The following is a 14,275-nucleotide window of genomic DNA, read 5'->3' as shown; positions in this document are numbered from 1 at the left end:
GATAATAATAGATTTATCATCAGTTATAGTAGATAATAATCGATTTATCATCAGTTATAGTAGATAATAATCAATTTATCATCATTTATCATCGATTTATCATCAGCTATAGTGGATAATAATCTATCATCAGTTATAGTAGATAATAATAGATTTATCATCAGTTATAGTAGATAATAATCGATTTATCATCAGTTATAGTAGATAATAATCAATTTATCATCATTTATCATCGATTTATCGTTGCCATTTAAATTGGTGAACTGGTCAGAACCCTGCGCAAGACTGTTTAGAATTTTATACATTCATATATGAAACAAACAAAACAATTACTCAGCGAGATAAATACACATTTTTACTGGAATAAAGTTGGTTGGACGTTCGATATTCGCGGATATGCGGAAATTAAGGGACCGTCTCTAAAGTTACATACGACATTGTTAAACACGATTCTAACTTCAATAGCATTTGAAGGGAGTGACTTACAGTCATATATCCAACTGAAAAGAGTTCATCTGGGTTCATCAGGTATGAGGCACACCTTTTAGATTTTTTTGATGTTTATCAAAATAAGCTATTAAATAACATGTAAATTAGACATGAATTTCACTGCAGAATGGGCCCATACACACAATATACCATCATTTAAAGCTCAACAGCATTTGAAGGGAATGATGTACAGGTATGACGCACACCTTTTAGATTACCTGACACCTAGTTGAACACTTTACAGTGGGTTATATGACTGTAAGTCATTCCCTTCAAATGCTATTGAAGTTAGAAACGTGTTTAAAAATGTCGTATGTAACTTTAGAGACGGTCCCTTAATTTCCGCATATCCGCGAATATCGAACGTCCAACCAACTTTATTCCAGTCATATTTTTAAGATATGTCTCCTTTACAAAAGGGACGTTTGAGGAGGGGGGAAAAAACTGTTTCAAAGCGCGCGGCGCTGGCCTGGTGACGCATTTCCGGTTTGTGTAGCCGTGGGACGCTTCCGCTGCTCCAGAGTCAGTAGATGGACGCGCTCGCGCTCCGGCCTGCAGCGAGGAGGACAGCGGTAGTTTGAGTGTTAGATTTCCGCCCCGGTTCCTCACACGGTGTTTGTAGACGCCTGTCTGAAGCGCTGTGTAGATCATCCAGTGTTTGGGCTTGTGATTATTCTTTCTTTCTTTCAAGATGAGCTCCGGGACGAACGTTGTGCAGGTGACTAACGTGTCTCCGAGCGCCACCTCGGAGCAGATGCGCACTCTGTTCGGCTTCCTGGGAACCGTCGAGGAGCTCAAACTCTTCCCTCCTGAGTGAGTAGAAGAACCTCCAGAGGAGAATACTGCGCTTTATATCTCAGAGATATCGTCTAATATGCGTTTCGTGCTGATGTATGCGGTGGAAATCCTTTGTAATGTCTTTAGTAACAGGCGAAGAAGAGTAGGCCGCGCTTTTTAGCCTCGTTAGCTTAGCTTAGCTTAGCATAGCTACTTGATTAGCATGCCAACCGCCTAGCGTGGTTTTTGTGCAGCTTTTTCCGCTCAGAGTGATAGTTTCAGCCACAAAACATCACACGTTTAATGTGTTGTTCATGCTGTTATAGTTTTCAAGTTATATACTTGATATTTATTTGTTAAATAACCGACTTAATGATTTAAATGTGTTTTTTATTTGTTTGCGTTAAAACTGCAGGTCCCGTTTAGTCAGTTTTCAGGCTCATTTAAAGCTTGATAACATTGTTGTTGTTATTATTATTATTATTATTATTATTATTATTATTATTATTACTGTTGTTGTTATTGAGGAGAAATGATAATATACAAACACTATGGCAAAACTGCAGCTAAGTAAAATGTGGAGCATATAGAGGAAATAAAAAAATAATAATGATAAAATAAAGGCGAAAAAGCAGGTTGGTTATAAGGCTTTTTAGCCGATTATATTCGTAAAATTAAGGTCTGAGGTTTTGTGGACATTTTTAATAATCTTCTGTGGTTCAGTAATAATACTAATACATGAAATTAAATGAATGGATGCGGGTTATTTCCCTATAAACAATTACCGACCAAATATTCTGACTTTGTCTTCAGTTATTTAAAACAGAGCAACTACAATATGATTTGTTTTGTTCAAATTTGATGCATCTAGTCATGTTCTTTCAGACCTTTCAAACAGAATACACTGAATAGATGATGGACATAGCGTTAAGAAGTAGAGTTAGTGCAATCGCTAGTAAGGTAACAATTATATCTGTTATATTCAGAAATATTGTGGGTTGAGACTCTTATTGGAGCTTTATATAGATATTGTGGTGGTCAAATGTACAGAAACATCTGATTACAGAACCGGGAAAGCGGTCCAGTAGTCTCTGATACGGAACAGGGAAAACGGTCCAGTAGTCTCTGATACGGAACAGGGAAAACGGTCCAGTAGTCTCTGATACGGAACAGGGAAAGCGGTCCAGTAGTCTCTGATACGGAACAGGGAAAGCGGTCCAGTAGTCTCTGATACGGAACAGGGAAAGCGGTCCAGTAGTCTCTGATACGGAACAGGGAAAGCGGTCCAGTAGTCGCTGATATGGAACAGGGAAAGCGGTCCAGTAGTCTCTGATACGGAACAGGGAAAGCGGTCCAGTAGTCGCTGATACGGAACAGGGAAAGCGGTCCAGTAGTCGCTGATACGGAACAGGGAAAGCGGTCCAGTAGTCGCTGATACGGAACAGGGAAAGTGGTCCAGTAGTCGCTGATATGGAATCGGGAAAGCGGTCCAGTAGTCTCTGATACGGAACAGGGAAAGCGGTCCAGTAGTCTCTGATACGGAACAGGGAAAGCGGTCCAGTAGTCTCTGATACGGAACAGGGAAAGCGGTCCAGTAGTCGCTGATACGGAATCGGGAAAGCGGTCCAGTAGTCTCTGATACGGAACCGGGAAAGCGGTCCAGTAGTCTCTGATACGGAACCGGGAAAGCGGTCCAGTAGTCTCTGATACAGTGCGGAATTGGAGAATTGGTCTGTTAGTCCGATACAGAATCAGAAAATTCATCCAACTGCCTCTGAAACATGTTTGAAAAGGAAAGGGGTTAAAAACCGGCACTGCTAGATAAAGATAAAGCAGTTACTGATGATTAAAAATTGATAATCTTGACGTTCGGGTATTTACAAAAGTGTGTTGTTTTTTTTATTTATTTTTTCATTTTTTTATTATTATTCTTCTATAAGATGTGTATTGACAGTAAGGTTATTCCTGTTGTGTGTGTTGCAGTGACTCCACCATGCCGGTGACATCGCGCGTGTGCTTCGTGAGGTTTAACGAGCAGGAGTCGGTCGGCGTTTCCCAGCACCTCACTAACACGGTCTTTGTGGACAGGGCTCTTATAGTTGTGCCCTACGCAGAAGGTTGGTACCTCCCGGTATTCGCCCTCACGTCAGTCACGTGTTTCCTTTGGCAGACTGATGTACAGACACTCGGTTCTCTTTGTGAACTCCTCCCATCACTTGTTTAAAGCAGATCGAACCGGTATCTCGGCACTAATTTATACGGCAGTGAAACGGAGAGTGCACGTTTCCTCCTCGCAGCTGACGAACAGGGATGCACCGAAAAACAACAATTTACCCTTAGAGTTTAATATGATCTGAGCTGCTGATCTCTCCTAAATGGTGCCTGGTGTGCATCAAGACGGCGAGTTCGTTCTGGGGTTCATTGCAAAGAAAGTGGGCGTGGGCAGACGTGCGTAATGCCTGTCGCAGACACGTCACATCATTACAGCAAACGTAGCTGTTAGAGTTAAGGTTCGTACCGGGCTGAAAGGAAACGTCACGAGATACAACAGTTTGTTTTTGTCCTGTAGAAAGACGTTTAAATCGTCCGACTTGTCGGGCTCCGTCAGTCTGTCCGTGATTCCTCATACAATCGTACCAAGCCTAGTTACGGCTGATGTTTTGGCCTGCACGATTAAGACCTTTCCTTCCTTAATTTGCTTAAAGGTGCGGTTTGTAACATTTTAAGTGCATTTCTGGGCCTGTAATTATATAACATTTCTATACACACACCATACAATACTATACAGATTTGACACGTTTCCCAGCGACTGATCTTGCTAGTTTTTCATTTAGGACTAGGTGTACGATTTTTATTTATTTATTTATTTCTTGCTCAGCCAATTTGCCACGCCCTCTTTTCCGTAAGAGGCAACTCCCGAGGCATGCGCGTGCTGCGTTCAACTCGGCCGCAATTCCAAGTCTTGTCATCTACGAGATGATTCCCTCCAAAATCCATATGTCGAAGGTGTCAAGGTAGAAATCCACTTTCGAAGTCGAATGCAGCGGTAGTTTCACGGCAAGGAGCGGGGTCGGTTTGGAGGGCTGTAAAAATAAAAAAAAAGTTCATCTCAGACCGCTCCTTTAATTTGTCGTCTAATATTCTATCTCTGCAAATGGAAGGAAAGTACTAAACTGTGCAGTACCGTGTGTGTTAGGCTGGGAGTTCAACCATTTAACTATACTCTTATCCACTTTAATCGTTAAAGCGGTGCATATCTCAGCGTACAGGACTTATCATTTCCTAAACCGCGCTCTCGGATCTGCTAAGCAGTCTTTCATTAAAGACGAGAGGGAAGGGACAGACGCTCTCCTCTGAACGCTGCCGTGCATGTAGTGGTTAAAATACCAGCCCTGAGCGGGACGCGCTTGCAAGGACGTATCTCTTGCTCTAACACATACACATGAACGTATATAAGGGTTATTAAAGTTATCAGTGTATCAACAGTCTGCTCCAGGATCTTGGACTTGCCGAGACCGAGACAAGCGGCAAAAAAAAAAGGTACTACAAAGGGGACAAAACGGACAAACGCGCTCATATTCATTATCCTGCTCATGTTTTGTCGTGCCCCTTCACCACCACCACCAGTTCATCATTTTAGACTGTCTCCTATTAAAAATGTTCTCTTGTTTGTTTGTGTGTGTGTGGTTTTTGTAGTGGAGAAGGCAAACGCAGAGCCCCCTCCCTGAAGGCTGAAAGTGGTCCTCTCCCTGCCAACAGGCGACTGTAGGCAATTACAAAACGCCAGCCGCCACACCTTTTTGCCCCCAATCCACCCCTCTCTTCTTGTTTGTTTCTCTCTGTATTACTCCCCCCCTCTCTCTCTCTCTCTCTCTCTCTCTCTCTCTCTCTCTCTCTCCCCCCCTCTCTCTTTCTCCTAGGTGTATATTATGTTAATTGTGCGTAGTTTGCCGACATGCCACTAGTTCTCCACATAAAACATTGTGGTTGTGTCAAACATTTCCTTTTTATTTTTGTTTTTTTTAAACCACTGAAGTGACTCCATATGGATTGATCCAGACATTGTACATATGAAATATTATTATAAGCTGTTTCTTTTTTTCTTTCTTCCATCTTTCATATCAAATGAAATACACATGATGCTAGGATTGGGTTCCTGAGGGAAGAGGAAGTTAGGCTAAATAAATAAAGAAATAAATAAATAGCATTTTCACGTTAGCTATGTGGTTTGTGATGTACTAGGTGGACTCCACATGATGTGTGAAAAAAAAAAAAAAAAAAGACGGGTGTGATTTTCTTTCCTCTCTTTAACAGTGGTCTCTTTGTTTTTGTTGTTGTGTTTTACAGTTCTTTTTCCTGGCTCTGCCAGTCCTGTTTACCAGGCCGTGTCCCGAAAATGAAAATCGAAAATACAGCCCTACAGTTTTGTCTCCTGCAGCAAATCTTTTTTTTTTTTTATCTTCTTCCCTAATGTGCTTGTTCATTATTGTTTTTCTTTTAAATGTTGTCAAGATTGCAAAGTTCATCCATGTGTTATGACCTGACCAAATTGTGAAATATCATCCTCCGTACACGCACAATATTTCAGGCTTTTGTTGGGACTGAAGTTTAAACAACAACAAAAAAAAAAAACTTGAAGCATTTGCTGTAAGAGCGTAATGTGATGTAAGAGCACGTGTTAGCATGTGTGCTGTGGTTAGGCTAGCGATCCTGCGAGACACCAGGTAAGGACAGTCTCCAGCAAAAGCCCAAAAGAGTTTAAAACGTGACGTGCAATTGAATGTGTAGTCGTAACTCCTCCTTCTTCTTTTTTTTTTTTTTTTGTAAGTGATTTTAGTGAAGGAGAAAAAAAAAGTACTTTGAAGCATTATTTACTGTTGATCGCCACAATCTCTGAACGTGTTTTTGTGTTGTGTATCTCGATCTTTCTCTGTGTGCTTTTAGCGAAGCTGCCAACGTGAGTCGCTTGTTCATAAAACGTCTATATGAAAAGTTGAAAGCACATCACCCGGAGAAGCCACTGTGCTCGCTCACGTTTGGTTCATGACTTAAATAACACGCGTCCAGGTGATCACATCTTGGCAGTATTAATTGGAGTAGTGTGTCTTTTTTTTTTTTCTTCTTCTTTTTTTTTTTTTTTTTAAATGAAATTTCCCCATTTTAGTCTTGTGACTTGGACAGAAAAAAAAAATCAAAAGATACGTAATAATAAGAGAAAGAGACGCAGGTGGTAATGGCATTTGGAGGCGAGTATGTTTATTGGCTGAAAATCTGAATGTTCTGTCCTGTGTCTCTGTCTCTCTCCCCTTCTTGAGCTTGTCAGAGATTCGTGTCTCGGGTTTTAATTCCGACTTTCTTCATCTTGAAGGTGTGATCCCGGACGAGTCGAAAGCTCTGTCGCTGATGGCGCCTGCCAACGCCGTGGCCGGGCTTCTTCCAGGAGGAGGACTGCTTCCGACCCCCAACCCTCTTGCATCGGTAACACGCAGTCTGTAATCCTGTTTTTAAAGCTGTGGCGTGTCATTACTTTTTAGCCCTTTGCTATGTGAAAAGGTCCGTGTCGTTCAGCTTTACACGAAGGACAGCGGCAGCTATTTTGCGTCGAGCCAGGTCTGGCGACAGAACAACCGAAAGTTTGTGGACACCTGACCCGAACGTTGCTCATTAAACGCCCCGTTCCGTGTTTATTCCCCGCTTTTGCGGTTATAATAAGCGGCACTCTTCTGGGAAGGCTTTCTGCGAGATTTTGGAGCGTGGCTGTGGGGAATCGTGCTCATTCAGCTACAAGAGCGTTATTGAGATTAGATCAGGCGCTGATGAAGGTGCCACGTATGGGTCTGATGGTCAGGTGTCCACATACTTTTGGCCATGCTGTGTGTGTAGGAGTCGTGTTAACGCCCATGAGTTGTACAGCTGGTTGCTTAAAGTCTGCCATCTTCAGTAAAGAGAGGACCGTACCATAGTTTCACCGATTAAACCCCCTCACCTCCATAAACTCTCGTCCTAGATAACGACGCTCAGTCAAAAGCATGAGGGAAGGATGGACTATTTTTTTCTAACCGTGCACGTGATGTGCAAAAATACGATGCAAAAGGATAGACATCAGAAGTAGAGATGCGATAACTAATCGATTATGAAAACCATTGTCAATGAATCGCATCGATTAGTTGGTCTGCACGCGGTACATTTACTGCCTACGTTACTTCTGTTCCAAAAACACGCTTCGGAGAGTAAATACTAAAGTCCCAAATGACGTACCGTACACTTACACTATGCACCGTGTACTCCACTGTCTAGCGCAGCGTGTCCGCGGACCCCCTACTGGTCAGTGTTGTAATTGCAGGTAGTCCATAGGAATGTTTTTAAAATGTTTTAAGTATGTATATAATATATATATATATTTTTTGTTAAATGTATCAAAATATATTCAAATGAGATGTTTTAAAATAAATCAATTTGGTTGTTCGCGTGCATTCACAAATATCATGTTAGCTGAGCTGACAATCGATTCATTGATAGGTTTATTTTAAATTTATTTACAAAAACTTTGCAAAAACCTATGAGTGGTAGACAAGTTCAAGTGTCACATTGATGGATGAAGTAAACAAAAGATAATTCAGAGTGTCAAATTAAATATCACACCAACAATAAAATGTTGAACCTAGTATTTGAACCAATCCCTGGGGAATGACAGGTTCTAAAACCTAAAACGTAGATTAAAGTGTATGACGATGGACTTATGGGACGCTCTGTATATTTATAGGTGTGACTTGGTATGACTGTCATTTAAAAAAAAAAAAACACTAAAGAACCCACTGTCTACTTTCTTAGATGGGAGGTGGTGTTCTGGGTGCGCTCGGTGGTCCCGCCATGTTACCTGGAGCCGGCATGGCCCCCCAGGTGAGTGTGCATGGCTTTTGTTTACTGTTAATTCATTTCAATTGCCCCCGTTTGCAGCATGACCTGAGATGTTTTTTTATTATTATTTATTTTTATAGGCTCTCTCTGCTGATCAGATTCTGAAGCTGATGACGTCTGTGGATCCAACGTGAGTCTGCCATGCTTGTCAGGTATCTGTGTAAACGCGTATTCCAAAGCGAGTCTGACTTAAAAACCTGTCGTCTTGCAGGATGAACCCGATGGCAGCGAGCATGGGTCTGAAGTCAGACGCTTCCAACAAGGAAATCGAGGAAGCCATGAAGAGAGTCCGAGAGGCGCAGTCGCTCATCTCGGCTGCGATCGAGCCCGGCAGTGAGTACATCGTCCCCAAAACACACAACTGCGACGTTTCCCTCCTTGTTCGATAAAGTGCAGAAATAGAAGTGGTGTTAATTTTTTTTTTTCAGGTAAAAAAGACAGCAAGCGCAAGCATTCCCGCTCCAGATCCAGGTCTAGATCCAGACGCAGGAGATCCCGCTCTCGCTCCCGACACAGGTAATAAACCGTCACGTTAAATACGTTAGATTCTCAAAGGTATGTCTATGATACACAATGTATAGGCTATATTTTCTCACACTCTCAGCAATACTGTATTGATTAGTTTATTATTCATAAACATACTTACAGTAAAGGAATGTACATATAAATGATTAAGTAATATTTTATTAAGTAACAGTTTTAAAGATTAAGTACAAATTTAACATCACATCAGCTGCTTATAATTATTACTAAGAACAATTACGTTATATCCATGATATCTCAGAAGTGTATTGTGACTTATCTTGATATCATATTATATTATAGTCGTATCACCCAACACCATGCGAGCTATTGTTGTGTGTGTGTGTGTGTGTGTGTGTGTGTGTGTGTGTGTGTGTGTGCGCGCGCACGCACTTTTATGCAACCTACTAGTTATTCGGTTTCGGTCCAAAAAGGTCAAAAGTGTTTTGTTTGTTTTTTCTTTCCTTCTAACATTAAAAAAAAAAAAAATTTGCAGTCTTTTAACCGCAAAGGGCCGGCTCCTTTCCTAAATGTAGCTTGATGCAAGAAAATGCTAGTTTCACATACCTCAAACGCTGAAGTGCTCTAACTGAACATTCGCTCCGTAGGAGGTCGGGCAGCAGGTCTCGGAGACGCTCGCGATCCCGGAGCCGCAGACGCTCCCGAAGCCCCAGGAGGAGGAGATCCCGCTCCAGAGACCGCGGCCGACGCTCCTCCAGCAAATCCAGGTTCGAGAGAGTCTCAGCACTGCCACAGACTCATGTGTATAGTACTAACGGGAAGCTTAGTCATCTCGCACAGCACACTAATTTACAAACATTTACCCTGTTCGTCGTTTTTAAATCGTTTTCTGTCCATCGCTTTATAAGAGTAGCATGCGGACATTTTATTTATTTATTTATTTAACTCCATGTCATTTCTTGGTATTAAAGTGCACGTTAATTTTAAACTTGGTTGAGAAAGTTACCTTGGCCATAGCGGTCCGAGTCTGGCTGCTGTGTTTAGTAACTTAAGCCTTATTCTGATCGGACCGGTCGATCATGGAGGCGTGCGCGATACGTTTTCTCGTCAGTGGTAAAAGTCTCACATCTGGACAGCGATAAAATGGCCACAGGAGGAGCGAGGTTCTAGTTGGGTGTGTTTCCTCTGAACCCAGATATTTTAGTGTTGTTAGATAGTTAAGGTACCGGCAGCGAAGTAACTACTCGAGCTGATCTTGTGCGCGTGTGAATATAAAATAACGCTTTCCGCCTGTAACTTCCATCATAACGTCTCCTTTAATCACAATGCAGGATCTCGCTTTTCTTAACGATTTAACTTCTCCTGCTCGTCGTTAGTCGTGTGCGTCTGCTAATGCGTGGGGTTTTCATTTTTAAAAAATTTTTTTTATTCGGGATGTTTGATATCTGAAGCAGAGTCGCTGATGCGCGCCCTACGAGACTAAATATACAATGCATGGCAAGTAGCAGCCGTCAAATATTTTTATTTTATTTTTTTCCCAACGTGAGGCAACATCTGCATAGAATATCATAGATGTGTATGCGGACTAAAAAAACGAGTCGACTGCTGAGGTTTGGTGGGTTATTGGGCCTGTAAATTTTCTCAGAGGAGGACGGAAGTAAAACCACGGAGTAGCACCTGTAAAATACGGACGTTACTCCTTGTAAATGTAGTCTCGTCTGGATGCGGCTTTCACCGACGTGAAATAATCACGTCATGATCCAGCGTTAAGAAATGGTGATACTTTTTGCCAGATCGCCCCCACCTAATGCTATCTGTAAATTATTGAAGTAGGGTTTTTTTTTTTTCTTCTTCTTCTTTAGTTCGGGTGACAGTCTGCAGTACGTGTGATGTTTATTTTGCCAGATGGTTGGTGAATCTGGCCATTTACAATAACAGAATTCGTTGTTGTTGCTAGGTAACACACCAGGAAACTTCATTTAAAGATGCAGCTGAATTAATGAATCAGTCAGCTCTCTTAAAATGTAGCATGTTTTGTGTCAGGGAATGCTGTGCAGTAAACAGTTTTAAAAGAAAGGGGGAAAGAAAACACGAAATGAGCTCAGTAACTCGATAGAAATGTGCCGTGTTGATTACCGCGGCGTGTTAACGCGGCCGTCTCGCGCCTCTGAACCACATTACTCACCAAAGTGTTTTAATACGAAGCCGAGCGACGCAGAGGAAACTGGCCTCTGGCGAGCGTAGAAAAGTCTGGTATGGAGAAACGAAAAAAAAAAAGGGCCGCCATGAAGGTGCTTCTCTCTCGTCCTCAGGGATAGAAAGAAAGAGGAGAAAGACAAGAAACGCTCTAAAACGCCTCCAAAGAGCTACAGCACCGCCAGGAGATCTAGAAGCACGAGCCGGTAAATGTTTTAACCTCAACCATCTTCTCCACGCTCCGGCTGGGAGCCTCATGTGCTTAGCTTTAATAACTTTATAGTTATTACACTGTCTCAAGCCAAACCCATTCCTCTGTGTGAGATTGTTGGAAGTGGTGTCTAAATGCATGTATTGATTCATCTTTGCATGAAATTGCTTGTATTGTATTTGCAAGGGGGCAAGAAAATCGCAAATTTTTAATTTATTTTTGAAAGGATATGAGGAGTCTTCGATATTCCTTCGGGGCTGTAAAATAATTTGATGAATTTTTGGGTTTTAATCTGAAAGCTTCTCAGACCGGTCTCAAACTCATAAACCTGTCTCAGTACTGCACTTAGACACCCCCTTTTGGTGTTTTCATGCTTCTAAAGCGTTCTTTATTATGTTTCACATGCTACTTTTTGTGGTGGTGGTGTTAGACGTGTGGTTTATCCGTTTTTCTCTTTAACACAGGAGACGAAGAAGGAGCATCAGCCGATCTCCACGGAGATCTCCTAAGAGAAGAGCATCCAGGACACCATCACCAAGAAGGTGAGTTTTATTCACACTACTCCGCCAACCCCCCCCACCGCTGACATAGAAACCTTATAAAAACCAGGGTTTTGAAGGGAAAAAAAAAACTTGTAAAAATCCGTTTTTAAATAATGAAGCTCTTAAAAATTAAATAATTACTGAGCTAAAAATTCGACTTGACAGCTTTCACTCACAAATCGGTTGCATCACAAATATGCTGAATATAATGAATAATTTGAGACGGCACTAGTTTGAGTGGAGGTAGATGGTACGTATTAATTTAACCGTGGCATTGAAGCGTCCCGCTGTCGTCGTGATTGTCGTCATGAGCCACGTCTCCAATCAGAAACCCCGAGCTTGCGTTCAAAAACATCCACTAAACACTGCGCTCGTTTGTTTAACGGAGGTGGATACGGAGGCACGTATTCATTTAACGTGACTTGCGGTAACGTTACAAAATATCGAAGCGGCGGCTCGTAAAGTCAGTAAGTCGGCCTCTTCCTGTGACTCGTCTCGTGAGACTTCAGAGTAAACTGTGTGCGTCATGATTGTTCCCCACCTGTTTTCTCCTACAGACACAAGAAGGAGAAGAAGAGAGATCGGGAAAGGGAGAAGGACCGAGAGCGCGAGCGGGACAGGAGAGTGGACCGCGAGCGCAGTCGCGACGAGTCCGACCGCTCCTCCACCAAGAAGAAAAAGAGCAAAGACAAGGAGAGAGAGCGGACGTCCGATAGCGAGAAACGAGACGTGAAGGTGCTGTCGAAATGCTCTCGTTAAGTCTACTTTGTGAATTTGATGATGATGCAAAACTGATTTTTTATATAACTGTCATAACGTGTGTGTGTGTGATCTGTTTAAGTAGTTAGAACGTGACGTAGAGATGGTACAGGCTTATCGGGCGAGCTCGTGTAGTTAACGCGCGCTGCTAATCTGTTAAAGAATCCCGACGCGTAATGTAGGTCACACAATTTTCACTTCCGTGTAAACATTCTTGCGGCTGCTGCTACAAGAATCTACGTGTCGCTCGCCGGTGTGAACGCGGGGCTACGTGCGAGTGTTACATGGCTGCTTTATCTTGTGCAGGTGACGCGAGACTACGACGAGGAGGAGCAGGGCTACGACAGCGAGAAGGAGCGCGAGGCGAAGGATTCCGACGATTCGGGCTCCTCTCCCGCACGCTACGACGACGGCGACGGCAGCAAGCACACCCCGAAACAGGCCAAGCAGAACGGGGACGACCACCACGAAGAACAGGACATGGACGTGAGCGACTGAGACCCAACGAACTTTTGATGGAGGAGCATCCTGATTTTCGATTCGCCCTCGCGGCTGTGCGTCTTCTTTAATAAGCTCCGAATTTAACCTCGCTGTTTCTCGATCGTTTAGACCTGACCGATTTGGGTTCAGTAACAGCAGAAGTAGCCTGTTTTTTTTTTTTTTTTTTTTTTTTCCCTCTTTCCATCTTCTGATCGCATATAATTTCTCCTGTTTTGGCCTTAAAAGGGAAGGATGGTTAATTTCAGTGTTTCTCAAGACGACTCCTACATTACTTTCCCCTCTTTTTGTTTTTCAGTAAATGACACAGATAGATGGTTTGTTTTTTTTATTATTTCTTTGTCATCACTCTTAATAATGTGTCTAACAGGACATACTGTTTAATGTAAACAGATCTCTCGTTTTTGTGTTGGAGAAAGTTTTTGCCCCTCTCCCCCCTTCCCCCTGTTCATCATCTGTTTTGATACCGATTTGGCGTAAATGTCATTTTAAATAGAACGAGTTCATGAGACATGTACATGATTAGTGCTTTATATTCCTAGGCTTCATATTCCGTAGATGGCCATCCTGGAGTTTGAATTTTTTTATACTGTAAATAAACTCACTTGAGTCAAACATGTTTATGAACATCTTTTTTTTTTTTCTTTTCTTCTTTTTCCCTTTCACAACTGAAATGCCTTTTTGTTGTACATATTACTCACAAGTCATAGGGAAGATGGTGTATAAATATTTTAATGTTTTATATTCTGGGAAAATTCGAGCGTGATGTTTGAATGAGAAGCCATCGGTAGGTGGATTGTAACTACAGCTGGTTTCTAACTAGTTCCTGGTATTTTATAGTTTACAGATTCATTAATCTCACAAGGGGTCGATTAGCAACAGGGCTTAATACAACACGCAACCGAACTGACACGTTAAAGAGTTAAAGGACGTGTGTAAACATAAACACGTGCTAAAACGTACATGAAACATAATGCTGCATGCTTCAATATAAATTCAGTTACTCATAAATACCTAATAAATAAAGTAATCACGTGAAAGTTTCAAGTTGATAGCCTCTGGCACAAAGGTTTGTCTGCTGTAAGAGTGTAATGTGCACACACACCTAGAGGCAATTTATTATAGCTCATCCACCTATTAACCCTGGAGCTGTGACCGCACCCTGTGTGCCACATAAATACTTCAGCATCATTGTAATTCTTCACAATTCAGCTGTTAGTCATAACAAACGTTTCCATCCAGTGTGTATTCCCAAGATATGCTCTGGGTCCAACACAGCCCTGACCAGGATAAATATAGATAGATAGATAGATAGGAGTCTATATATGGAGTCAGAGCCGGTCACCAGGAAGGCCACTGAAGAACACTGAACTCATTGTAATGTTCATGAATCCAGTTTGAG

General features: G+C 42.1%; 1 protein-coding gene across 6 annotated transcripts; it reads left to right on the top strand.

The window, feature by feature from the left end:
* The first annotated feature begins 1,001 nt into the window (after positions 1-1,001).
* Positions 1,002-13,488, top strand: LOC108267642 (serine/arginine-rich splicing factor 11). 6 transcript variants are annotated; one of them, XM_053681564.1, is made up of 13 exons: positions 3,250-3,383; positions 4,963-5,031; positions 5,614-6,333; positions 6,635-6,744; positions 8,098-8,166; positions 8,265-8,314; positions 8,396-8,517; positions 8,613-8,700; positions 9,315-9,434; positions 10,980-11,069; positions 11,539-11,616; positions 12,174-12,351; positions 12,682-13,488. In XM_053681564.1, exons 4-13 carry the CDS (start codon positions 6,670-6,672, stop codon positions 12,871-12,873), a joined length of 1,062 nt encoding a protein of 353 aa, XP_053537539.1. In that variant the 5' UTR covers positions 3,250-3,383; positions 4,963-5,031; positions 5,614-6,333; positions 6,635-6,669; the 3' UTR covers positions 12,874-13,488. The 6 variants fall into 6 exon arrangements, with proteins under 6 accessions (XP_053537535.1, XP_017327410.1, XP_053537539.1 ...); XM_017471921.3 differs by lacking the exons at positions 4,963-5,031; positions 5,614-6,333 and adding an exon at positions 1,003-1,302; XM_053681562.1 differs by having other exon boundaries at positions 4,753-6,333.
* Positions 13,489-14,275: the final 787 nt, after the last annotated feature.

The sequence above is a fragment of the Ictalurus punctatus genome, chromosome 7, assembly GCF_001660625.3.
Source record: "Ictalurus punctatus breed USDA103 chromosome 7, Coco_2.0, whole genome shotgun sequence".
Taxonomy (NCBI): Eukaryota; Metazoa; Chordata; class Actinopteri; order Siluriformes; family Ictaluridae; genus Ictalurus; species Ictalurus punctatus.
The sequence above is the reverse complement of the archived record's forward strand: the minus strand, read 5'-3'. Positions and strand labels throughout refer to the sequence as shown.

Bases quoted from the DNA above. Each gene is read 5' to 3' on its own strand.
- LOC108267642 (XM_017471921.3), top strand. From the start codon at position 1,181: ATGAGCTCCGGGACGAACGTTGTGCAGGTGACTAACGTGTCTCCGAGC. The intron at 8,167-8,264 runs GTGAGTGTGCAT...TTATTTTTATAG, and splicing joins GAGCCGGCATGGCCCCCCAG to GCTCTCTCTGCTGATCAGAT. The intron at 8,315-8,395 runs GTGAGTCTGCCA...GTCGTCTTGCAG, and splicing joins ATGACGTCTGTGGATCCAAC to GATGAACCCGATGGCAGCGA.